Source organism: Mauremys mutica, chromosome 10 (assembly GCF_020497125.1).
Source record: "Mauremys mutica isolate MM-2020 ecotype Southern chromosome 10, ASM2049712v1, whole genome shotgun sequence".
In the NCBI taxonomy this organism is placed as follows: domain Eukaryota; kingdom Metazoa; phylum Chordata; order Testudines; family Geoemydidae; genus Mauremys; species Mauremys mutica.
In genome coordinates, this window is record NC_059081.1 from 10,617,212 (window position 1) to 10,642,462 (window position 25,251).

General features: G+C 43.1%; 1 protein-coding gene across 1 annotated transcript in view; it reads left to right on the forward strand.

Moving 5' to 3' along the window:
• The window catches only part of PDIA5 (protein disulfide isomerase family A member 5), a 128,874-nt gene that overhangs the window by 55,389 nt on the left and 48,234 nt on the right, over nt 1–25,251 (forward strand). Inside the window, exons 9-11 of the mRNA XM_045032179.1 lie at nt 6,532–6,623; nt 6,728–6,799; nt 10,716–10,852. Of these exons, the coding sequence (XP_044888114.1) occupies nt 6,532–6,623; nt 6,728–6,799; nt 10,716–10,852 (301 nt within the window). The remainder of the gene's footprint in view (nt 1–6,531; nt 6,624–6,727; nt 6,800–10,715; nt 10,853–25,251) is intronic.

A 25,251-nucleotide genomic window follows, 5' to 3' on the forward strand; every position in this document is an offset into this window, starting at 1 on the left:
GCATTGGAATGGGAGGTGGAATTGCACCATGTGTGGACGTACCGGAACGAGCTTTGATCGAGCTAGCTCATTAAAGTAGCAGTGAAGCCATGGCAACGTGGATGGTGACCAAGTAAGTACCCAAGATCCTGGGTGGGATTGCACTTGGGCAGCGAGCCTGTGCTATTTTTAGAGAGGAAGCTAGATTAATGCTAGCGTAGGTATATCCACCTGAGCTGCAGTCACATCTCTTGTTGCAGTGTGGACATATCCTGAGAATGACCAAAGCTGGATGCTTCAGAGAGACACTTAAATTCCCATAATACACCTAGTTTTATAACAGGGAATCATACTCTGGTGGGAGGGCGAATTCCTCCTGACTGCATCTTGTGATCAATCTGTCATGAAGGATGAGGATTGATTGACCTTGTAATTTTATCTTAGCTTTTATAACTGCAGATAATGTATGTATTCATAGATATGTCAATCCATGTTTAGAACTTCATTAAAGCACTGGCATTGGTAATATCCTGCAACAGTGAGTTCCATAGGTGAAATATATATTACATCAATAAGATTTAACATTGATCATAAAATCATAGAAATGTATGGCCGGAAGGGACATTGGGAGGTTAAGTCCAGCCCCCTGCACTTGAGGCAGGACCAAATAAACCTAGAACTTCTCTGACATGTGTTTGTCCAACCTGTTCTTAAACACTTCCAATGATGGGAATTCAACAACCTTCCTTGGAAGCCAATTCCAGAATTTAACTACCTTTATACTTAGAAAGCTTTAATCTAACCTAAATCTCCCTTGCTGCAAATTAAGCCCATTACGCCTTGTCCTTCCTTCAGTGAACATGGAGAACAATGGATTGCCATCCTGTTTAGAGCAACCTTTAACATATTTGTTATCAGTCTCTCCTAAGTCGTCTTTTCTCAAGACTAAACATGCCCAGTTTTTTTAACCTTTCCTCATAGGTCAGGTTTTCTAAACCTTTTATTATTATTTGTTGCTATCTTCTGGACTTTCTTTAATTTATCCACATCTTCCCTAAAGTGTGGTGCCCAGAACTGGACAGAGTTCTCTAGCTCATGCCTTACCGGTGCTGAGAAGAGCAGGACAATTCCTCCGTGTCTTACATATGACACTCCTGTTAATATCATTTTGGGATGTATTAGCCTTTTTTCACAACTGCATCACGTTACTGACTCAGATTCAGTTTGTGACCCACTGTAACCCCCAGATCCTTATGAGCAGTACTACCACCTAGCCCGTTATTCTCCTTTTTGTAGTTGTGCATTTCATTTTGCCTTCCTGTGTGTATTCCTTTGCACTTATCTATGCTGAATTTCATCTTGTTGATTTCAGACCAAGTCTCAGATTTGTCAAGGTCATTTTGAATTACGATTTTGTCTCCAAAGAGCTTGCAACCCCTCCCAGCTTGGTGTCATCCACAAATTTTATAAGCATTCAAGTCATTAATAAAAATATCGAATAGTACTGAACCGAGGACTGGCCCCCACAGGACCCCACTAGATACGCCCTCCCAGTCTGATGATAAACCATTGATAAGTACTCCCCGAGTACAGTCTTTCAACCAGTTGTGCACCCACCTTGTAGTAATTTTATTTAGTCCACATTTCCCTAGTTTATGAGACTGTCATGCGGGACTGTGTCAAAAGCCTCACTAAAATCAAGATATATCACATTGACTGCTTTTCCCCTACTTGATATCTTCAAATAAGTCACGGGGAGTGCTTGGGTCAAGAATCAATCAATCTCTCTATCTATCATAGATAGATAGATATAGATATATAGCAAAGAAATTCAGAGAGGGTCTGGGTACGTGGGAGGCAAAGGAAAATGACTGATGGAAATTTGGGTTAGAGCAGAGTTTAAGCTGAGTTTGGGTTCCTCCTAACAGTGTTTCATCATTCAGGTTGTCACAGACGGCAGGCTACGCCCCAGAGAGGCTGCACGTGGTAGAGCAGAGAGGTTGAAGCCTTGAATTTCATCGGCAGGGCAGTTCCAGTCAGTGTATCTTGTGAGCATTAAAAATCCTCACACATGCATGCTCCCCCAAGTAGTTGTTCTGAAACTCTGTAGACATGTGTTAAATGCTTGTTTGCTTAGGGCTACCTTCACTGAGATTTGCTTGCATTTCTTAAGGGCAGAGTACTGCCCTTGAAGATATTTTTATAAGAATTCCGGTATGGCTGAAGAGCATTAAAATACCACCTGTCCTACGGTGTGAATTCCATTGAATTAACACTAGATTCCTCTGTACAAGACACCCCTGTCTAGCAGGACAGGTGAATTGTATTGCTTCAGGACTTTACGTATACAGGAATGAGATACATAAGGATCCATATGTGTAACCAGTGCTGGAGGGCTAGCACTGTGCAGAACACACTGTATTTTCTTGTAATTTTCTATTGCCTATACCACAGACAATCCCACTTTTTATGCTGAAATAAATTTGTTAGTCTCTAAGGTGCCACAAGTACTCCTGTTCTTTTTGCTGATACAGACTAACACGGCTGCTACTCTGAAACCACTTTTTATAGGAGTTGCAACTCAGGCCAGAGAATTTAAACCAGTATTGCCCCATTTCCTTCCCTCCCCACCCCAACAGTTGATAATTTCCTTCTGCTCTTTAGAACGATCTTTCAGGAGTATTGTCTTAATAACCCAGTGAGACTGAATGCTGGGGTCCCAACACTACAGCGAGCTCCATGCAGGCAGACACCTGGGCCGGGCGGAAAGCTGTTGAAGTCAGCGGGACTTCATGTTGTCCCAGGGGGGCCTCTCTGCACAGAGTGAGCTAAGATCAAAGTCTTGATCTGGCAACTCACTGTAGATCAGTGGTCATCAACTGGTCGATCGTGATCAACTAGTTGATCCTAGAGGATCTCCCAGTTGACTGCGATCTCTGGTGGTGCTGTGTGCCTGCTGCTAAGGCAGACTCCCTGCCTACCCTAGCCCCATGCCGCTCCCAGAAGCGGCCAGTGCAGCCCCGGGAGTGGGGGGACAGGGATCTTCCTCCGCGCACTGCTCCTGCCTGCAGCCACAGCCCCCACAGCTCCCATTGGCCGGGAGAGCTGCGGGGGCAGTGCCTGCAGAGAGGGACAGCGCATGGCGCCATGTGCCTCCCTCCCCTGCAGGGATGTGTTGGCCCCTTCCCGGAGTGGTGTGGGGCCGGGGTAGGCAGGGAGCCTGCCTTAGCCTCGCTGCACCTGCCGCCGACCGGGAGTCGCCAGAGGTAAATGTTGCCCGGTGGGAGTCTGCACCCCAACCCTCTGCCCTGAGCCCCCTCCCGGAGCCAGCACCCTGAACCCCTGTCTGCACCCCAACAGTCTGCCCCAGCCCAGAGCCCCCTCCTGCACCCAAACTCCCTCCTAGAGCCTGCATCCTGCACCTCCTCCGACACCCCAGCCCCCTCCCACACTGTGAACCCCTTGGCCCCAGCCCAGAGCCTGCACCCCTCCCACACCTCAATCCCCTGCCCTGGCCCGATAAAAGTGAAGGAGAGCGAGCGACCGGGGGTGTGTGTGGGGGGGATGGAGTGAGCGGGGCTTTGGGGAAGGGCCGGGGCCTCAGGGAAGGGGCAGGGCTGTTCCTGGGTTGCCCTTAGATTCAATACGTGTTCTTGGATGTGGAGACCACCGCTGTAGAAGATGCTGTTTTCGCACAGAAGCTCAGTCCTTTGGTCTAAATTCAAACCCAGTTTTCCATGGATTAATGTTCCTATATTATCTAACTTTTTCCATATATATTTCGCCATTTCTAAAAGTAAGTAAACTTTTAATTATACTGCACACGTCACAGTTTTTCCATTGTGTACGTTAAAGCAGTAATGGCTCCGGGTGAGGTGTTTCCTCGCAGTTTGGCCTTTTAACCCAACCAGTCATTAACTGCCAGGAAATGCCAGGCTCTGAGGTCATTATTGCTAGGAGAAAGCATGAAAATATAAAATAAAATAACTGCCTATTTAATAGGTTGTAAAAATGAAAAGGTGAACTGTACCTGACATTGGTTACTGTATTCTGCTTGTGAGACTGGTCTCTTTGCTGTCAGTGCTGTGGCCAAGAGGAAAGCTTGGTGACTTTTTCAGTGTTAAAGTAGGTTCATAATTCACATTAAATTGCACAACGGTGCAAAAGGAAAAAGACCAGCTCATCATTTGAATGGGGCATCTTTGTCCTGCAATCAGGGTGAATTCCAGTTAATAACAGTGAATTCCTGTAACTGTCACCCTCTGGCCCCGATTTGGGAAAGCATCCCTGGTCGGCAAAGCACTTAAGCACGTGCTTAAGTTCCCATTGATATCAGGTACTTGCTTAAGAAGGCCCCTCTCTTGGAGGTTATTGTGCTGGTGCGTGTCATGTGTTTTACTTTATTGCATGGGATCAGCAAAATCCAGACATGTTTTAAAATACCGAGGGTTACACATTGCATGGAAGTTTTTATCTTGTCTTTCTCTTGGAATTCTTAAAGCATATATTATAGCAAATTTGGGGTCAGTTCATGCCCCTGTTAATGTTTATGGGACATAAACCGTTCACTTAGAGCGATCATGCGTCCCTGAAAACCAAGGGCCAGATCCTCAGCTTCTGTAAATCATTGTATCTTAATTGAAGTCAGTGGAACTACAACAGTTTACACCAGCTGGCCCCAGGAACATCCTTGTGGAGCCTTGGAGTTTGTGAGCTCGTGTAGCTAATGATTTCAGTGAGAGCTTTGGCAGCTTGACCCTCAGCAGAAATGTAATTAATCGGCCTGATTCACCATTCCTTTGGCCTATATAGTCATTTATACCATACAAACTTACCATTGTGATTTGGTAGCTTGTTGCACTTACTCTGCATGTGTGTAAATGACAACATGAGATACAAGGCATGGAGAATCAGGTCCAGTACCTGTAGGGATCAAGTAAAATCAGTCATTGGTGGTTCAAAGAAAATGTATAAAAATAAAATGAACAGAAGGCTGATGTAGGGCCTGCTCCTTTAATCTGCCTCTTTGAGTTTGCTGGAGTAGGTGTGGAGGAAAAGAGACAAAAATGTCTCCTTTTGTAACTCCCCAGTACATTCTGAGTAAAGGCTGACTGACCTTCATGTGAGGATTTTGTACTGCAGATTTATTTCCAGCTGGCTCTGAGCACATTTTGTCCATGCAGTTTGCTGCAGTCAGGAAACTGGTATTAAATTCTGATGTGGTATTTCAGCTGGAAAGAGAAAATCCTGTTTTCAGAGGGGTTTGGATTAAGCCCATGCTGCTAAAATGATTTAAACCGTCAATGCCATTAAAATGGAGTTAATCTTGGAGTTGTATCTCCAAGTTGTGAGTTGACCTCGGTGTAAGTCCCACACCCACAGAAATGCATAGCTTGTCCCATCCACTACTCTCCAGTGTTTTGAAAGTACTTGAGGGGTAGTATGGTCTGTTGGTTAGGGCACAGGATTGTGAGCCAGGAACTCCTGAGTCTGTTTCCATTTTTTGTCACTGACTCACTGGTGTCTCTGTGAGACGTGTCACTGTGCCTCAATTTCCCCATCTGTAGAATGGGTATCGTGCACACTGGCATCACGGGCATTGTGAGGCTGAGTTAACATTTATGAAGTATATAAGCACAGTGTGTTGTTTCGAGATGCCATAGATACTTGGTATCAAAACGCAGGCTACCCTCTTGCCAGGCATTAGTTATAATGGACGTATACGTACTCCAGCCTCTGCACAAGGGGCTGGACTAGATGACCTCTTGAGGTCCCTCCCAGCCCTACGTTTCTGTGATTTGAAGTGAGGATGGATGAGGGTGGCTTTGTTTGTTTAAAGAAATTCATGCAGCTCAGAGCCCAAACCCATTTCTGGAAGCCTCTGAGGAAGGACTCCTTTCCTGTTGCATAAAATGAAAGAGAACTCTATTTTTAAATTGCAACAAGGTTGATTGATCCCTCTTCCTCCCCCCTCCTCCCCAAGTGCCTTTTTAAATGGCAAAGCCACTGCTCAGGCAATTGGGTTTTCTGGCCATTAGGTGAGACTTTAAATTGGCTGCCCAAATGGAAGCCAAAGACGTGGGGCTAGAATTGCTGCTGTCCTGGCTAATGTCTGCATGCTTTCTGAGCTGTGGTACTTGAGAAACAGAATAAACCTGTTCATCCTGCCACTTGAAATGTAAATATTCGGAGATGGCATCAGTAATTCTATTGAACAAGTCCCCTTTGGGTACTTTTATTAGACTGTGCATATAAATATGAGTAATCTGTAGCAGAAAACAAGGAACAGCAATAAGCTAACTGGAATGTTTGTTTACAAGCTGTATATAGTAGGCCAGGCTCTGATCTCTCTTGCATTAAAGCAAAACCAGAGTAATTCCACTGACTTCAGTGATGTCTCTGTGGCTTTGCAGTAAAATGAGTGCCATCAAAATCTGTCCAGGACGATTAGTCTGGGCAATTTGTTTCTTGTTTTGAATTTGCAGTGATGTCCTGTATTATTGGGAATAGCAGGAGGGCAAAGAAACAAATGGTTCTGTTCTGATCTTGCAGGTACTTGCAGGGATGAACGTCCACTCCACTGAATTTGAAAAGATAAAGGAGGAATACAATGTCCGGGGATACCCTACTATCTGCTACTTTGAGTCAGTCCTTTTTACTTCTTTAGAAATCATATGTTAAATCATAATTTCATGTTCCTCCTTATCTTCCAGCACAGGGACTAAATCTCATTTTGTTGCATTAATAGGAAAGGAAAGTTCCTGTTCCACTATGAGAACTATGGGGCTACTGCAAAGGATATAGCAGAGTGGCTGCAAAAGTAAGGCATTGAACTTTATGTACTGTACAAAACAATCCAGTCCCCTTCCTCCCTCCCTCCCACACTTCTTCCTCTCCAAAGACCAAATAAAACCACACCACTGATGTTGACTGAACTGTTACAGGTTAACTCTGATTAATGTTTGTTTTCAGCATGCATGCCTTGTATTTTACAGTTGCAGTGTGTTGCTAGCAAAAGGCTGTCTGTGACCTGTCTGCTGTAGACAAAAAGGTGTGCTGATCTATGGGTTTCAATTCCAGTTCAAAATGTGAGCCTAAATGTTCAGTTATCTTGGACGTTTCCATTTTTAGTGACCAACATGAGACACCTTTTTAAGGGGCCTGATTTTCATAAGCTGGGTGCCTCAGCGGTTTTGAAAACGACAGGCCCCTTTAAGGTGTCTCTTGTTAGTCACCAAAAGTCAATGCACCCAAAATCACTAGTCGCTTTTGAAAAACGAGGCCAGGTTTTCTGTCTTGCTAGTGGCAGTGCTTATGTCATGCTAAATATTTTTTTGGCTTGTTGGAGGTTTGTGGGAATCGTAGTTGAGTCACTATACATTTTTAAACTAGCTCGTTTTGGCTAGATCTTCAGCTAGTGTAAGTTGGCGTAGCTTCACTGAAGTCAGTGGAGCTACTGGAAAGCACGCAGATACTGTGGTGATGAGGAAGACACGAGAACCTATGTAGAATAGACTAGAACGCCAGTTTACAGCAGCTGAGGACCTAGTCCGTGGATTTTATCAAAATTTGAGAAAGTCAGGACTTTTCCCCTTGCCTTCCCTCATCCGGTATGTTCTCCAGCACCATATTCTCCATATCTTGGTCGATTCCTCAATAGAAAATCTGCACCTCCCTCTTCCTTCCCTCCCCTTCATCTGTTCGCTACACTTGAGGCATGACGGTCTTGGGGCATTCACAGCAGTAGGCCATTTGGCCTGGACTTGCTGATACTTCACCATGCTGGTACCCCAGAACGGATCCTTGACAGCATGCCCATTCACATCAATGGGAAATCTGCATTAGGGAACCTAGGATGCTGAGGTTGGCTTGAGTCCTACTGTGTGAATCAAAGAGAAATTTGGCTTTGGTCCCTAAGCCTCTTTCAGTCCATGAAGTCATCAGAATTGAATGAGTAAGACAGCAACTCCCTTAGAGCAAGGATATATGACTTCATCACCTGTACTTTTTATGCGTTTCAGGCCTGGAAGGATGTGGGTTATCACCTGGCTACCACATGTGAAACCTTAGATGTTTGGTGCTTTTTCAGTCTGCCCATATTACATCCAGATAATCCCTGTAATGTGCAGTACTTTTATATCGGTGCCGTGACAGCTCGTGAACACCGCTACTGGAAGCAAAGCAGAACAGCTGCAAGCTCTTTCCAATGATGATCTCCGTTAACAAGCCGCTGTGGGCTTTGGCTGTTATTGCAGCAGTCCAGAGCTAAAGACAGCTGTTTGTCCTCACTTAATTTTCCATACATGCTTAATAGTTTCTCAGAAGACAATCTGTGCAGAAGCTTTCTTGCCCCTCTTTTGTAATTAATATAATTTTTAAGAAATCACATGTAGAGATTAAAAACACTAGGATTTTGCCAGTAATAGATGTGGCAATTAAAATTGTATATAGTGTGAGCCTATCACATGCCCAATATGATCTTACACAGAGCGATCTGCAGTACAAGTAGCCAAAAGCTGTGGCCAGGGCCTAAAAGTGTAATTAAACAGCTTCGAGACGTATGTATTTTAAATATACAGCACATTTGTAATTGAAAACTCTCAGTAAATAACTCAACCTCAGGTTCATCCTGCTCTTTGCAATATCTGTTTCTCAGGCTATTTCTGTAAGTGGATAGAGAGGAAAGTGGCTTCCTTTATGAAACAAAAATGGGGTGAAGCAGTCGGTGAACATGCGTACTCTATACATGTGCCCACACCAGCTCTTGGTTCTAATATCCTAGCTCCAGATGTCGGGAATGCTCAGATCTGAGTCTAAATTTCCCTGCTTTGGTTGTCGTGTGTGTGTGTGTGTGTGTGTGTGACTGACTGACTGACTGACTGACTGACTGACTGACTTCTGAAATAAGATGGTTTGAAGGTAAAGAAAGCCCCTGCAACAGAATCTCTCACATTAGGGAGCTACTTTGGTACAGACCATTCTACATTCTGACAGTGCAGAACAGCCAGGACATGTCCATTGTGGCTGGTGGTTGGGCTGGCCGTCACCTATACCGAGAATCCGGCGAAGACTTGTGAGCCATAGAAAATGTCAGTAAAATTGTGACATATAAATATATCCTCCAAGGGGTTGCCTTCCCCCCACCCCTTTTCTCAATAAACTTGCTTTCAGTATTTGGCAAATCAGTCAGCCTGTCCTAAATGCTGCAGGGGGAAAACAGTAATTTGATTTTGGGGTCGCGAAGGAGAGAGAGAGAGAGAGAGAGAGAGAGAAAGGAAGAGAAGGATTGAGTCAGCCAGGGTAGTTGTTTTCCCTCAGGATAGGATTTTTATAGTTTGGAGGATTGGAGCATCTTTCCTACTGCTTACTCAAGATTTCTGTTTCTTACGCTACAGGCTTCTACCTCATCAATCTGCAGATATTTGACCTCTCTTATCTTTCTAATAGACACCCAGATAGATCTGACTGCTATCTCATTGAGCCTTAAGACATTTTTATGAGGATGTGGAGGAGCAGCAGTCATACAGCCTCCCCCTGCACACTGCGTGGTTAATACATTGGGTGCTATTCTGTACGTACAGTGCTGTAGTACTTCTCCCGCAGCCTTTCCTATCCTGATGATACAGTGCTTCTGTCTTATTAATGGCACTATATAAATGATCTTCAGTGATGTCGCCTACTCATGCTCCCCTCCCTAGTAACAACCACCAGGCCCAACTCCTCGCAACTGATTACTGAGTCCATCTCTTCCTTTTTTTTTTTTTTTTTTTTTTTTAAAACCACTCAGTTCCTAAGCTCCGCTTTTTTCACCTGCATCGGTCCAGATACAAACTGTCTTAGGTTCTTAGCTCCTCTCACTGGCTTCTTTTGACCTCCTGGTGGGCCCCACTCAGACACTCCACTGCCAGTTACAGTACTCCCCTCATCCCTAGTTCCTCATTTAAATAGCCCTTGATAACCCTTCCATGTCGTTAGCCACTAGGTTTGCCTTGTCCCTTAACATGCCCCAGGTGCTTAGATGGGATTTCAGCCAAGCTGAGGTGTCTTCTCTGCTGCTATCTAGCCTTACTAATATGCACACAGGATTTTAAGTGAGCCACCCATGTGGAACACCTTCTCCTTAATTTACTAATTAGTTCCTAAAATAGATTATATGGGGCCTCCAACACTGCTTCAATTATTTCCTTAGGGTGCTATTGCGAATGATTTTTATTATTGAAGCATCTAAGAGCCCCAATTGTGGACCTGGATCCCATTGTGCTAGGAGCTGTGCAAACACAGAACACAAAGACAGTCTTTGCCCCCAAAGAGCTTGCAATCTAATTAATTGCCTTCATTAATTAAACTGCCAGATCCTCTCACAGACCTGGTAAAATTTTGCCCGCTAATGGGGAACAAAAACTCCCCATCAAAATTCTTAAAACCACCATGTGCATTTTATATTACAATGAAATAACAAAGCATTTCTGTTTATCTCCCTGCTCTACCCCTTCTGTTTCCACCGTCTTTACGAGCTTCTGCTCATGATGGATTTTTCTTTTCTCCCCCCTGTTTTATCTAGTTTCACTGCTTATCAGCTCGGAGTGGAACCAATTACAGAACTCCATTTGGTGGGGTTAGCATGTCATGCGTTGGTGTTTGCACAATCAGATTGGTTTCCTGCAATCTGGTTGGCTGAAATGATTGCTATTTAACACAGAAGAGCTTCCTCTCAGCTGTGTGTGTTTGTTTTATAGTCCCCAGCCACCTCAGCCACAGGCCCCGGAGACTCCCTGGGCAGATGAGGAGAATGCTGTTTATCATCTGACGGATGAAGACTTTGACAAGTTTATAAAGGAGCATTCGTCTGTACTAGTGATGTTCCACGCACCATGTGAGTTTGCGTTTTCCATTCCGGAGTCTGATCCAAATGCCTGTTTATAAATAAAAAGAGGGTTGTTTACATCTCAGTCTCTCACACACAATCTGAATGTCAAGATGCAGATTTTTTTTTTAATGATCCTCCTAAAAGAAAATTGGCTTGAAATGTTCATAAGTTCAGAACACAGGTGAGGAGCTGGAGATGGCTTTTTTTTTTTTTTTACCGCAGTTGAAAAACTTAATATGTTGACTATTCTGGACACTCATTATTTTACAAAGCGATCGCCTCATGTTCAGCTCATCCCGTGCGTTGTCCCACTTCCACTGCAGGGGATCTAGTGGATTGAGCATGTAACTGAGAGCCGGGTATTCCTGAATCCTAATCCCATTGCCTCTAACTTTTCACTCTGCAGCCTTGAGCAAGTCACTGACACCTATCTGCCTCAGTTTCCCCAGTCTGCCAGAATAGAGACAACAGTAACTGTGTGGTGACAGCTGGTTAGTTTGTGTTGGTAAAGGGCTTTGAAAATCTAAAGTGCTGTAGAATTGTTGGTATTTTAATGTTAATTATTTTGCTTAAAATAAATTGAGGTGGGTTGGATTACTTGAATTTTCATCTTGAGCAGGGCAAATATAGGATCTTGTCTCAGATCGTTGCCTTTTTGCTCCTTCTATGGTCTTGTCCAAGCAGAATGCTCTAAAGTGACCAGGAGAGAGTATTTGGAGCACATGTTAAGTTGATTCCTGAGGTTGGTGGTGCTTTATTGACACATCTCAGGTTGTCTAGGAGGCTGTAAGCAGGCCTTGCCATGATGTTTCATGCTGTTATCTGCACGCTGAACTACTGAGGGGCACTCTGTTTTAGTAGATCACTTGGTGCACACTTGAAGACCACTCAGATACTTCCGCTAGTGGAGAATGTGGTAGCTTGCTTACTTAGTGGCATTCTGCATCCAGTGCATATATCACTACTGTTATGCAGATTGCCCTGGCTGCCAATTTGTTTCTGGGTGCAACTGAGGATAATTATTTTAATCTATGTAGCCCAATATGGCGTAGCTCCTGTCTCTTGGTATGCACCATCCTGGCAATTGCAATCAGCTGGGATGTTCGCTCTAATGTACCTAGATTTGAACACCACAGGGGCTCTGGAGGCAGCATGTTCTCAATTAGCAGTCTTTGGCTGTAAAGTTGAAATCTCAGCCCCCTTGGGGGGTTCTTGGCTCGAGGGTTGAAATCCTGGTACTAGTACTTAAATCCTGGCTCTGTTCAAATCAGTTTTTGCTGTTGATCTCAATGGAGCTGGGATTTCACTCTAGAACTTTCTTTTCCAGCAAAATCTAAGTTAGGAGGCCATGTGGGTAACATTGTCAAAATAACCTGAGGCCCAACCATGCAATTGCTCTACTCCCATGAGTAGTCCCATTGGTCCTACCAGCGCTTTGTCCCACCTGGCCTAATGTGGAGTAAAAAGCATGTTTACTATTAAAACAAGTCCTTTTAAACAGAGTGTTTTTTATTTGGGGCATAGAAGACCTGGTGTGACTTGTTTACATCCAGAAAATTCCTATTAAAGATAGGTGTGTATACATGCAGAATCTGGCCTACAAAGATGTAAAAGATCCTAACTCGCAAAAATCCTCTCCAGGCATCAGCAGCAGAGGATGGGCATGCAAACTAATTAACAACAGACAGCTATCATAAACATTATCGCCATGATTAAAAGATCTTCTCCAGGCACTTCTTAAATTTGCTAATGGAGTCACCTTACGAATATTAGGAGATAAATTACTCTCTAGCAGAACATGCGGTAAAGGCAAAGGACATCTCATCATTATTTGTTTTAACCTTGGGAAACTTAGAAGATGTGAATGTGTCTTCATTTAAAATATGTACACATTTGGTCTCAGAAGAGACCAAATTAAAAAAAAATAGACAGGACAGAAATTCTGGATATACTCTGTGTAAGCTCTTTTGGTAGAGGCAGAATTATGGCAGTGATGCTTTAACTACAGTTTCATAGATGGCCAAAGTACTAACAGACCTAGTATTAAGAGACCACAGGAAAACAGAGGTTTTTTTTTTTTAACATTCTGTTGAGCCAAACTCCATCATGGTGTAATTCTATAGTTCCATGGCATTTTGCCAGGGATATATTTGGCCAATTGTATCTCCTTAGCTACTAATGATAGTCCCTGGGGAACAGACTATGATATCTTTAATCATGATGATTTGCACCTTATTTCACAAGTAACCCCACTGAAGTAATTAGGACCATGGTGGAGTAAAGCGCTACTCAGCCTGAGTAAGGGTCTCAGAACAGAGGCTTCTGTGGCAAGTGCAGCCCCATACTACTAGTGCAGTCCAGGGTGAGCAGGTGCACATATTGACCACCACTGGCAGTGCAGCTCATGCTCCCACTTAATCAACCTGTGCTAGTCTGGGGATAGAAACTTAGATTTGCTTTGAAGCTTGGTGCATAAGTGGGCAAGAAGATGCATTGCTTCAAGTCACTTAGGGCTTGTCTACACTTACAGCGGGGCAGCTGCACCACTGGAGCACTTAGTGAAGCTGCTATCTATGCATCGGCATAGGTACGCCGCCTCCCTGAGAGGTGGTAGCTGTGTTGGCGGGAGAAACCCTCCTGTTGACATAGCGCTGTCTGCAGCAAGGGTTAGGTCGGTAACTACGTCGTTCAGGGACGTGGATTTTCCATACTCCTGAGCAATGTCATTATACCAACACAAGTTTGTAGTGCACGACAGGACTAAGGTTAGGTTTTTGTTTTTCGAGTTAGTTTAGGCACAATGGTGGGTTTTAACCTTCTAAAACAAATTGCATTGTAAAGCTCTCAAGAGGATGTTCAGCTAATCTGAAAGTTTGGATGAGGGGAACCGTAAATAACAGTCAGGTGCACTTTTATGATGTGTGAATCTGAAGGCCACCTCTTAACCACACAGGCAGGGTGTGCATCGTTGCATTCAAATGTTTTGGCTCATTTCTGTAACTATTGGCTAATGTCTTCAGCTTTGCTGTGATCCTGGATTACTGTAATATACTTCTACCTTAATCCCTATAGAAATCTTTGTATTGGTGTGACGGTGTCCCTGGGGTGCAACCTGGATTGTGGGATCACTGAGCCTTCTGTCCAACCAGGCTGGGGTATCCTTGTCACACTGTGATGCTATTACCAAGCTACAAGCCTCTGACAGGTGCTGCACTTGTGCTGCACTTACACAGAAATCCACAAGCAGGGACACACCCAACTGAAGTACGTGAATGATCTCTCCGCCATTCATGAACCAACAAAAGAGAGGTTCCAGCTAATTCCTCCCAGCCTTGCACCCCAGAACTGACCAGTGTAAGTTCATTACCCAGTCTGCCCATGCCTCGATGTGGAGAGGACACACACTAGTCTTTGTAAACTGAGCTGAGATTTCCCAGGCACCCCAACCACATTGCTTTAGGTAAAATGCAAAACAGACTTATTAACTACAGAAAGATAGATTTTAAATGATTATAAATAGGAAGCCTAGAGATTAAAGTTGGTTACTTAAGAAATAAAAATAAATTCACAGTCTGAGTTCTACAAACTAAACAGGATTTGAATCAAGCAGTGTCTCACCCTGATAGATGGTACAAACAGGTCACAGATCTTCAATACATAGGCTGAGACTCTTTTTCAGCCTGGGACCAGCCTCCCTCAGTTCAGTCTTTTGTACTTCAGATGTGTTTCCAGGTGTTGAGTTGTGGGGGGGAGAGAGAGAGACCGAGTGATGATGTCACTTCCCTTCTTTTATAGTTTCTTCCAACTTGCTGGAAACATCTTTTGCTGTGACGTGAGGGTCAAGCAGTCTCCTTTGTCTATGTGCTCTCCCTAAAAAGTCTTCTAGGTTGGCTGTTGGGAGAGTAGATTCCCTTCAATGGGCCATCAGCACGTGTCTGGCTATTCCATTTTTTTACCTGAAAGGCTGGTTGTGGGTGTTCCCAACCTCACAGCATATTTCAGTAACATATACAGCAGTGCTTTATAACCTCACATATAATGATAGCACATACAATCCAACAGAATATTAATGTTCAACAGAGTAAGACTTTTAAAATGATACCTCAGAAGGCATACTTTGTACAAAATATCTCATCATTATGTGACAGTGGTGAATATGCAGGTTCCAGGGTGCTCCTTTGAAGTATAGTGTGTCACAGTTGGAATCTACTATCTCTAATATTTACAGTCCTGTGTTGAGTTCCTTGTGGACTAAATCTGGCTGCACTTTGATTCTACCATCTCAACGTTGCACTGAAAGGGTGAAAAACTTCATTTAAACACACTTGCATCTTTTTTTGTATTATTTCTTTTTGTTATTTTGGCTGTTTCATGTTCCAGTGCTGATAATACAGAAATATGCTATCCCAGAAGCCTTCCTCCTCACAGCAGGGGGTGTTTCACTCAATTTGTTAGCATGGGCCCGCACAGCTTTGCTTTGGAACTGAATGGTTCCAACCAGAGCTATTCATCTCACCTCCACACCATAATATAGAGGCAACTGTGCAATTCATAATAGAGAGAGTCTGAAAAGCCTCAGAGTCAAGACTTTCAAGAATAGGAGCCTAAATTTAGCCTCCTGAATCCATATTTAGGAACCTACGAAACAGCCAGCTGCAGTGCTGTGTGCCGAACACTTCTGAAAAATCTGTCCGGTTCATTTCAGTTCCTAAAATGAAAATCTAGCCCATTAGGTCTAGACTGCTGGTAATATGTTACACTCCTAAGTCTTTGAGCACTTAAGTTAAGTCCTGATGGGCTCCTAAATCCTTAGGCACTTTTGAACACTTTGCCCTGCATCTCTCTTGTGGCAAATAATTTGGTGAGGCACATGTGAAACAATCCCTTAAAAAAAAAAAAAAAAAAAAAAGGTGGGGGGAGGGGGAGAAATAATCACCAAACTAATGGAAGTGGAAATCTCTTGGACAACATTTCTCAAAGGAAAATATAAGCTCTGCACATTTTCTCCTTCACTTAATTATTTTCCCCCTGTATTTCCCTCCAAGCATGATCTCTATTAAGTCTCATAAAATATAAGCCGGAGTCTCTGATAAGTCAATGGAAATGCTGCTAAAGGGCATTTAAAGTCTCAGATTGAAATTAAAATCCATCCATGAATGGATTTTAAAAGTGCCTGTATCTCATCCATTGGAGATGCTGTTCATTATGTTTTCTTAACGCAGGTGACATTGGTAACATTTAAAGTAATGTCACCATTCCCGTTACATCATGTGGAATTGAGCTCTTGTCTCCTGTGGTGTATTAAGCAGTACAGATTCAGCAGCAAGTCCCAGTTGCTAGGGCAGTGAAAGTTGTTACCCTCTGATGGTGGTTTGGTGGCCTGGGCAGGGACTTCAGGCTGATTCCCTTCCCATACTATGTCAGCTCTGATGAAGTCAGTAGAGCTGCGCTCATGTCAGAAATGGTGGAAGTGAGACGAGAATTGGACCAGCTGTTTTTAGGATTAAACAATGAAAAAAATATTATTACAACCACCTCCTCCAAGTCTCAAAGCCTAAGCTCACGTTAAACTCACTTCCAAGCAGATCTCTCCAGAACTGACTCAGGCATATGATGTAACCTGTTGCAGAGGACCTGATGATTGCAAAATTACTGTTGCTGCTGTTTCTCTGCCTTAGGAGCCATATTCTTCTTCGCACTGTGGTGAGCAGGGCAGATATGGAGTACTCTTCATATCCCCTGGACGTCAATATCCACAAAGATGCAGCTGGTGACGCACATCATCTCAGTTTCTTCATAAACAGAAGGTCTGGCGAGAACAAATCTAGAGCTGGTAGAAATGTTTCCAGTTTGGAACTTCATTGAGATTTTATTGAAATTCCCTTTCCCCCTCTTTAGAAACGCTTTCCTGGTGTGCTGTTCCTTTTGTTCCCCCCAAACCAGCTCTATACATTACATGATTGAGATTTTTTTCAAGTAGGTGATTTAGCCACACAGTTCTCTTCACTTGTAGTGGGAGCTGTGTGGCAAAATCCCCCAGTTGGCTCTGAAGAGTCTCAGCCCATATTTTTTCTTTTTAATCAGCAAAGCCCAAAATGTTTTGAGACAGACTGTGAACATGCACTCCCAATGCTGAGCAATTAATCCAATGTGAGCGAAGGGCTCAGAATCCTAAACACAGGAGTCTAGTGCTCTCCTACTGACTTCAGTGGAGTTGCTTCTGATTCTTACTGCGAGTGAAGAACTGGGACAATAGATTTCACTTTTTACTTTAAAAACAAAAACCCAACCCCCCAAACTGATTTTAGAACTATAAATGAATTAATAAATCCTCCTTCCGGTTCCCACGGGCACACGCTCTGGAGACTCCTTACAAACAGCTACCATGGTAGTTAGCTCTAATTGGTACCTCTCTGGCAGTTCCAGCAGAGGGGCTATGGATCGAAGAAGCTGGAGACTGGATTTACTGTGTAGCCTGAAAAGCGGTCCTTACAGGACAGGTTGAAGCTCATCAGCAGTGCAGTGTGGGCAGGCCTTTGAAAATACAAACTCATCCCATTAATTTTTTTTTATGATGCTCTGTGATTTGATCAGTATGAGCAGCACTAGGGTAAGCAGTTTTGTTCTAAATTGGTGTTGTTTGGTGCACAGGTGAAGGAGCAAACAGATTTTTGTTTGTTAGGTATTTTGTTAAGTTCTGGATGAAGAGTGGGTAAAAAGGATTCTTCACTACTTCTTGGGGGATGACGTGTGTGCACTTGAGAATTTGCTTTGAAAGTCCTTCAAGGAGCATTCCCATGTCGGTCCCATGCGGTGGCTAAGTACAGAACTTCATGTGGCAGTTGTCACCAGCATTCAATTCACTAATAAGGGCAAAATAGAGAGCAGTGGGAGACCTTTCCAAACTGTATACTTAACTCATTGTGGGAGAGTGTAATTTTTTGTCTCCCTCTAGTGTCTGGCCTGCGTAAGAGTTGGAGTTCACTGCTACTTCCAGCTAGAAGGACTAGTCCTTTAACTCAGATAGTAAAGATTCATTCTTTTTAGTTGTGAAGTTCTTGAGTTCAAATCTCACTGCTGATCCAAATAGAATCAGTTATAATAAAGTGGGGTCTGACGTGAAGTTCCAACACAGAGACACCTCAGATACTGTGGCCATCAGTGGGATCAGTTACAGAGACATACTTCCTGCAGTGTGGGATGGGGAGTTTTTTACCTGGAGTTTATTTATATTCCCTGTTTTCAGTCATTCGTCGTTTTCAGAAACTTTAAACTCTGAGACTGATGTTTTCCAGGCTTGGTCTGTGTCTGAAGATGGGTGTATGGGTTGGGGATAGATAAACTCATTACGTGAGATAAGAATGGGCAAAGGTTCACTTCCTCCATTATATAAATAATATTTCCATTGCTTGAAATGGCTGGGACTTGAAGCTGAAATTTGGCAGGGAAATATCCCTCATTCAGGGAAAGTCCCTATTGAGTTTCCTGGTGAAATTCAGTCTTTGAAAATTGGATTTTACACACGAGTAATATATTTTACCAAATATAACCTTATTTAACTTCAATCTCATGAGAGAGAAACAAAGATGTATTGTGCCTGGTACATTAGCCACAGAGAAAAATAAATTACTGGAGTAAAATAATTGTAGGGAATGAGGCAGGCATTCACAAGGGCCTTGTAAGAGGGCATCACCCCATGTACGCTTGATAAGGGTACATATGAGCTCACTGACTGAAAAGGTGTGTGGCATGATGCACACTTTAAAAAGTATTCACTGAGAGATTGAGCCACCTCCCATTGAAGTCAATGGAAAGGCTCCCATTGGCTTCATTGAGAATTGGATGAAGCCTTGAATGAGGTAAGTCTTCTCTGGACCGTCATCTTATTTAATTATTTACTGGACCATCACCTGTCTTGTACTGTGTGAATCCTGTGGAGGTCAAAACAGGGCAGATCTCACAAGGCTCTGGAAAGGGGATGGGACTTTGTATGTATTTCAAAAGGGAAAAAAGGAAGAAGAAGAAAAGAACTTCCATCCATAAAACTTGTTTAAAGAACATCGTCAGAACATAAGAATGGCCATAGTGGGTAAGACCAATGGTCCATCTAGTCCAGGATTCAGACTTCCACGAGTGGTCGATGCCAGATGCTTCAGAGGGAATGAATAGAACAGGGCAATTTATCTAGTGATCCATCCCCTGTCATCCAGTCCCTCAAAGAACTCCAATAGATTAGTGAGGCATGATTTTCCTTTACAAAAGTCGTGTTGACTCATATAAATGCAAAGTGAAACGCTCCTAAGTCTGGAAATGACAAAAATACTTTGTTTGAATCATAATGCAAACGCACAAGGATACTCAGATACTACTATGGGGAGTGCTGGTAGAAGAAACTGATCGGTAGATGAAAGGGAGGAAAACATCTTAATTTTGTCATTTCTTGACTTTTGAATGCTTAACTACATAATCTTAATGTCCTTTTAAAACATTTCTTTTTATGGAATATATACTAAAATGTTCCCCCTCTGGTAAATAATTCAGTATGTCAGCTTTCATCTAATTTTTTTCATCTGAATTCTAAACACCTGAGAAAGATGCTACTGTACAGCAGAAATTCTTACTCTCTGCTACTGTAGTATAAATGGTTCAGCTACAATTTTGGGGCCTTATCCTACTCTCAGAGAAGCCAGCTGAGGTTTTGCCACTGATTTCAGTAAGATTAGGATAGGCCTCCCCTTACAAAATCCAAACACTCCATGAACAAAATGTTTCAAAGGGTGTTTATTTACAGATAAAGTGCTTGATATTGCAGAGTTTTTAAAACCAACAACAAAAAAATCCAAGGGAGCATAATGCACAGTAGACAATTCACTATCATATCTGTCAAACTAATTACAGCACCAACTCTCAGTACAGTGGTTATTAACATCCATTTGAACAGGCGTCCCTGAAAATGCAGTAATACCATTAACCTGTAAAATGAAAATCCCGCTATTGATTTTTTGAGCTCTTGAAAAATGTAGGTGGGATTGTGATTTAAAAAAAAAATCAATGCAAGTTTATAGCGATAGATCATGTAAATAAGAGTCAGAACATTGTAAAAATCCTAGCCATCAAGTTATGCAGTAAAACGTGGGTAGATAATCAAAAGGACCAGGGCATCAAAGACAGTCCATGGTCTCTCTTCTGTACGTAACCTTCATCAGTTGTATAACAGTAAGGGATATATCTGTTGAGTGTTCCCAGGGCACTGATGTGAATAGAGGAAGGATTGTCCACTGTTAGGGTGCTAGTCTGGGACTTAGAGAGATCCAGGTTTAATTTTCTGCTCTGCCACAGACTTTCTCTGTGTCTTTGGACAAGTCCCTCAACCTATCTGTGCCTTGGTTTCCCCTCTGTAAAATGAGGATGAACACTTCCCTATCTCCCGGGGGTGGTAAGGATAAATACAGCCAAAAAGATTGCAAGGTGCATAGATACTACAGAGGCACCAGAAAATCATGCCAGCTCCCAGCCTTGCACCCCAGAAATATACCATCTTACACAGGTAGAGATCCCCTTGGACAGTACAAACTCATTAATAAGTTTGCCACTTCTTCAAAGGAAAGTGGACATGCACCAACCTTTGTAATCTGAGCTGAGATTCCCCAAGCACTTCAACCAAAAACACACTGTTTTAGGTAAAACATAAAACAGATCAGTTAACTACAGAAAGACAGCTTTTAAGCGATTATAAGTAGCAGTCGTAGAGATCAAAGTGGGTTACCTAAGAAATAAAAATAGAAACACAGTCTAAATTCTAACTTTAACAGACTAAGAAAGGTTTGAATCAAGGAGTCTGTCACCCTAACAGACATTACAGGCAGCTCACAGTTCAGCTGGAAGGTCCCTTCCAGCCTGGGGCCAATCTCCCTAATTCAAAGTCTGTCTTCCAGGTGTTGAGACTGGGAGAGAGGAGGAGGGGACAGGCCAAGCTATGATGTCATTGTCTTTCTTTTATACATTCTTCCAGCTGCTAGAAAGATCCTTGCTGTTATGTGGATTGTGTACATGCTTTCTCTGAGAAGCCTCTGGGATAGTGTATTCTTCTTGATGGGCCATTAACGCCTGTCTGGCCAATTATAACTGCTCCTTTGTTGCTACTGAAAGGCCAGCTGTGGGTGTCTCCCAACCTCCCAACATATTTCAGTAACACTTATAGCAATACCTCATAACTTCATATACAATTATGTATCAGAGGGGTAGCCGTGTTAGTCTGGATCTGTAAAAGCAGCAAAGAATCCTGTGGCACCTTATAGACTAACAGACGTTTTGCAGCATGAGCTTTCGTGGGTGAATACCCACTTCTTCAGATGCAGACTTGCATCTGAAGAAGTGGGTATTCACCCACGAAAGCTCATGCTGCAAAACGTCTGTTAGTCTATAAGGTGCCACAGGATTCTTTGCTGCATATACAATTATGGTACATACATTCCAACAGGATATTAAGGTTGAACAGATCAAGATTTTTAAAATGATACCTCACAAGGCATGTGTTTTACAAAACCTCTCATAATCTAACATTGGTGAATAAGGGGGTTCCAGAGTGCTAATTGAGCTACAGAGCGTTACAACCATCTGAAGGGGTTCAGAGCTATTTCATTTCCTTGGCCTGGCTGCTGGGATGGACAATGAGGGTGCATTTATGATGATGGGTTTGGTGGGGTGTTGTTTTTGGTCACATTGAAACTTATCTCTGACAGCCTTTGGTCCTTGCAGGCCTGGGAGACTTCTGCTGGGAAAGAATCATGGTTTATATTTATAGCCTTAACCCATGAAACCATTTCTTACTGTTAAAGCAGCCATTTGTTTATTTCATTTTGAATGAATTCTCTCCCTTGCCCAGAATATAGAACCAGTTAGGTTGATTTATGGTGCAAAGTTTCCAGTCATAAAGTCTCCTATCGTATCTGTGCGGCATGATGGCTAAGAGTCTCTCATTGCTTTGATGTTAGAGCCACTCTCTGTTTTTTCTGGGCCTTGCATCATTTCCGCTAGGCTGAATTTAAGAAAAATCTCTGGTTAGATTAGACAAACCTAATCAGTGTGTGTAGGTGGGAAGAGGTTGGCTTTTTTGTTTAAGTTCACTTTCCTAAATACTGTGTGGTTTCACTCAATTTTCTGTTGTCCTCTGCGAATAGGGAATTTGGCCTGCCAACCCTGTAATATAATCAGGGAACTGACTGTCAAAATGGTACCTTCTTCCTCCATATATCTGCTCCCTGGGTATTTGAGATATATATTTACTAGTTTTGCTGACAGAAACCCTGTTGGCATTGCAGAGGATTTACAGCTGTAGAGGAATGATCTTGATTCTCTTTGACCTGCTGCCCTGCCTACCATCTTTCTGCTGTAATCCTCTCAGAGCTTCCGATCAAAGGGGGGACAGACCAGTTCAGTACTTGAATGGGGCCATCTCCAAAGGAGGACTTGGTGTGGGTGTTACTCTTTCTTCTGTCTTAGTAATGAACCAGTACCTCAATATGATGGGGACAGTGTGCAGGGAAAGGTGCTGTGTTCTGGAAGAGAGATCTGACTGGTCACTTGTGGTTAGTAAGTATCCCACAGCACTTTTTCTAATTGTGTGTGTGTGTGTGTGTGTGTGTGTGTGTGTGTGTGTATGCACAGGTGGAGTTCCCACCCTGCTCTGAATTTGAACAGAAAATAAAATTTGCATAAAATCCAAACTTACCTCTTCCTGGAGTTTGCCTTTGTTGGTAACAACGCAAATCCAACATCAACGTCACTCTACTTTCTCTCCCGACGAAGTGGGTATTCACCCACGAAAGCTCATGCTCCAATACGTCTGTTAGTCTATAAGGTGCCACAGGACTCTTTGCTGTTTCTCCAAGCTTGGCTTCTCTTAGGGTTCTCTGTGTCCCACACTCTAGTTCCCTCTGCCTCTGAGAGAGGATCCAGTCCCACTTACAGGGGTCCAGCTGCTGACATCAGGATAACTCTGAGGAATGCCACATTTTTATGCAGGGTCCAGAACCTGTTGTACTGCTCCAGGATGTTAACCCCGACGTCCTGAGCAAACTGCATCTTGGATTAAGATGTTCTGCTCCCTTAAACTCGCCTTGCAATTTCAGCGAGTTACATTACTTTTTGCTATCTGGCCTGAACTCTCTGTAGTGTTGTGTTGTAGCTAAATCCTAAATGAAGAATCTCTCCTGGTGCTGGTGGTATAACAGTCAGGAAGAATACAATTTAACTTCCCCCCTGAGACAAGTTTGTGTTTGCAGGGCTGGCAATTGGCGGGGGGGGGGTAAAGGGGGATCATCTTATGACTTATGAACAAAGTGCATTTGGTTATGGAATAATTGTGAGAGAATAAAGATGGAACTCTTGTGGTAGTGGTCTCATAACATCCCTTCAACAATTTCACCTTAAGATGATGCTGTTCTCTCTTATTTTCACAATCAAATATGAGAGAATTAATTTTTCACACCTGCTCAGGGCCTGTTTCCCAAAGCTGGCGTAGGGAAGTATAATCAGCCACCCCCATATCTCTCCCATCTTGGAGGGAGGGAAGTTTGTGGTACCAACCTCTATCAAGTCTTTCCACGGATTGGGAGTCTGTTTAATTTCAATGGGGCGCCCCATATGACCTCAAAAAGTTGAGACTAGGGATGCAAAGGCAAGATCAATGTCTGGAAGCTGCAGCGAGACAAATTCAGAATAGAAACAAGATACAGTTTTTTAACAGTGGGGGTAATTGGCCTTTGGAACAACTTGCTGAGGGATGTGATGGATTTCCATTGCTTTAAATTGAGATTAGATTGAGAAGAAAGATGTAGGTCAACCAGAAGCTTTGAGCCTGTTCCAGGAGTCACTTGGTGAAAGTACATGGCCTGAGTTCTGCGGGAGGTTAGGCTAGATGATGATCATGTGCCCTTCTGGCTTAAACTATGAATGTGATCTGCAGGAGCTCTGACTAAGCCGTCTCTCCTCCCCGTACCACCTCTGTATTGAGCTGTCCTGACCAATGGGGTGGAATTTTTTACCTCCTTCTGCACCTCCCCCTCCCACTTGGGAGTTTTCCTTTGCCAGGATCTTCCCTGGGTGAATTTAGCCCTGATGCTGTAACTGTGAAAATGGGTGAATGCACAAAGGATTTCTGACAGAAGCATTGAATAAAACTTTCTAGTTTTATCTGATTTCTTCCACAGAATACAGTGATAATCCAAGCCCGGTTTTTTTTAAACGTAAATCCATTTAGCAGAACTTGTGGATCACCTTTCTAAAAACAGTTGTGAATCTTTCTGCTATCTGCAAGATTTTTGTGCTTTCAGGGACAGTGTAATGCTTGTAAGAGGAAGGGGAATCCAATTCTTGACCTCTAGTTCAACTATATCTCCTCTCCTTCTGCAGTGATGGTAATGATATATCAAGTTTGGGGAATTAAAGCCAAAGCCGCAGTGGTTGCCATAGTCAGAGTTGCATACCATTCTAATCCCATGTTTTCAGTTGCTGAGAACTTAATAGAGCACTACGCCTTGACTGAGCCTCTAGATCTGATGCGGCAGTTGGCAATGCAATTCTTTCCTCTCTTTTGGACTTGATTCCGCAGCTCCTTCCTCCTTATGTGAATACTGTTCAGGGGTCATTTGAAGTGGAGCACCCACAGGGACACTATTTGAAGGAGGAGTTATTCACCCTGTGCAGTAACTGTAGTTCTCGGAGCTGTGTCTCGCTATGGGTGCTCCACTATCCGCCCTCCTTCCCCTCTGCTTCGGAGTTTCCTTCTGAGACTTGGTGATGGAGAAGGAACTGAGGACGGTTTGGCCACACGGCCTCATATAGCCTTGATCTGATAGACGGGATATGGGGCATATATGCACATGAAGTGGGGCACCCACAGGGACACACCTCTCTAAGAACTACACTGACTGCACAGGGCGAGTAACCTAACCTCTCTTTTCCCATTAGGTTAACAGAAATATTTGTAGTATGCAGCCATAGGGAAATGCAGAAATGGCACGTTCTAATGAATATTGATAAATGCTAATGTTGCCCGAATAGCTTGTCAATGGAAGGAATTTAATAATGATTCTTTAGAATCTTTATTCATATTTTAATATGTCTCTAGGGTTCTGCAAATCAGAAATTGCTCGTTCTCAATCAGCTGGAGGTTGGTGATGATCTCTTGCTTGTCGTGTACCTGCCTTCTTTTGACAGCCTCTCATTTCGACACAGCAGTGTCTGAGGCTGTGACCAAAATTGTGATATTTATATAGCCTTAACTTGAGAGAAACAATCCGTAAATAAGTGCCATGGAGAAGCAGTGATATTTGCATTCTGGGGGCAGCAGTAAGACTGCCTATGCAGTAGCTTGGTTGTTGGATAATTGGTTTTCTGCATGT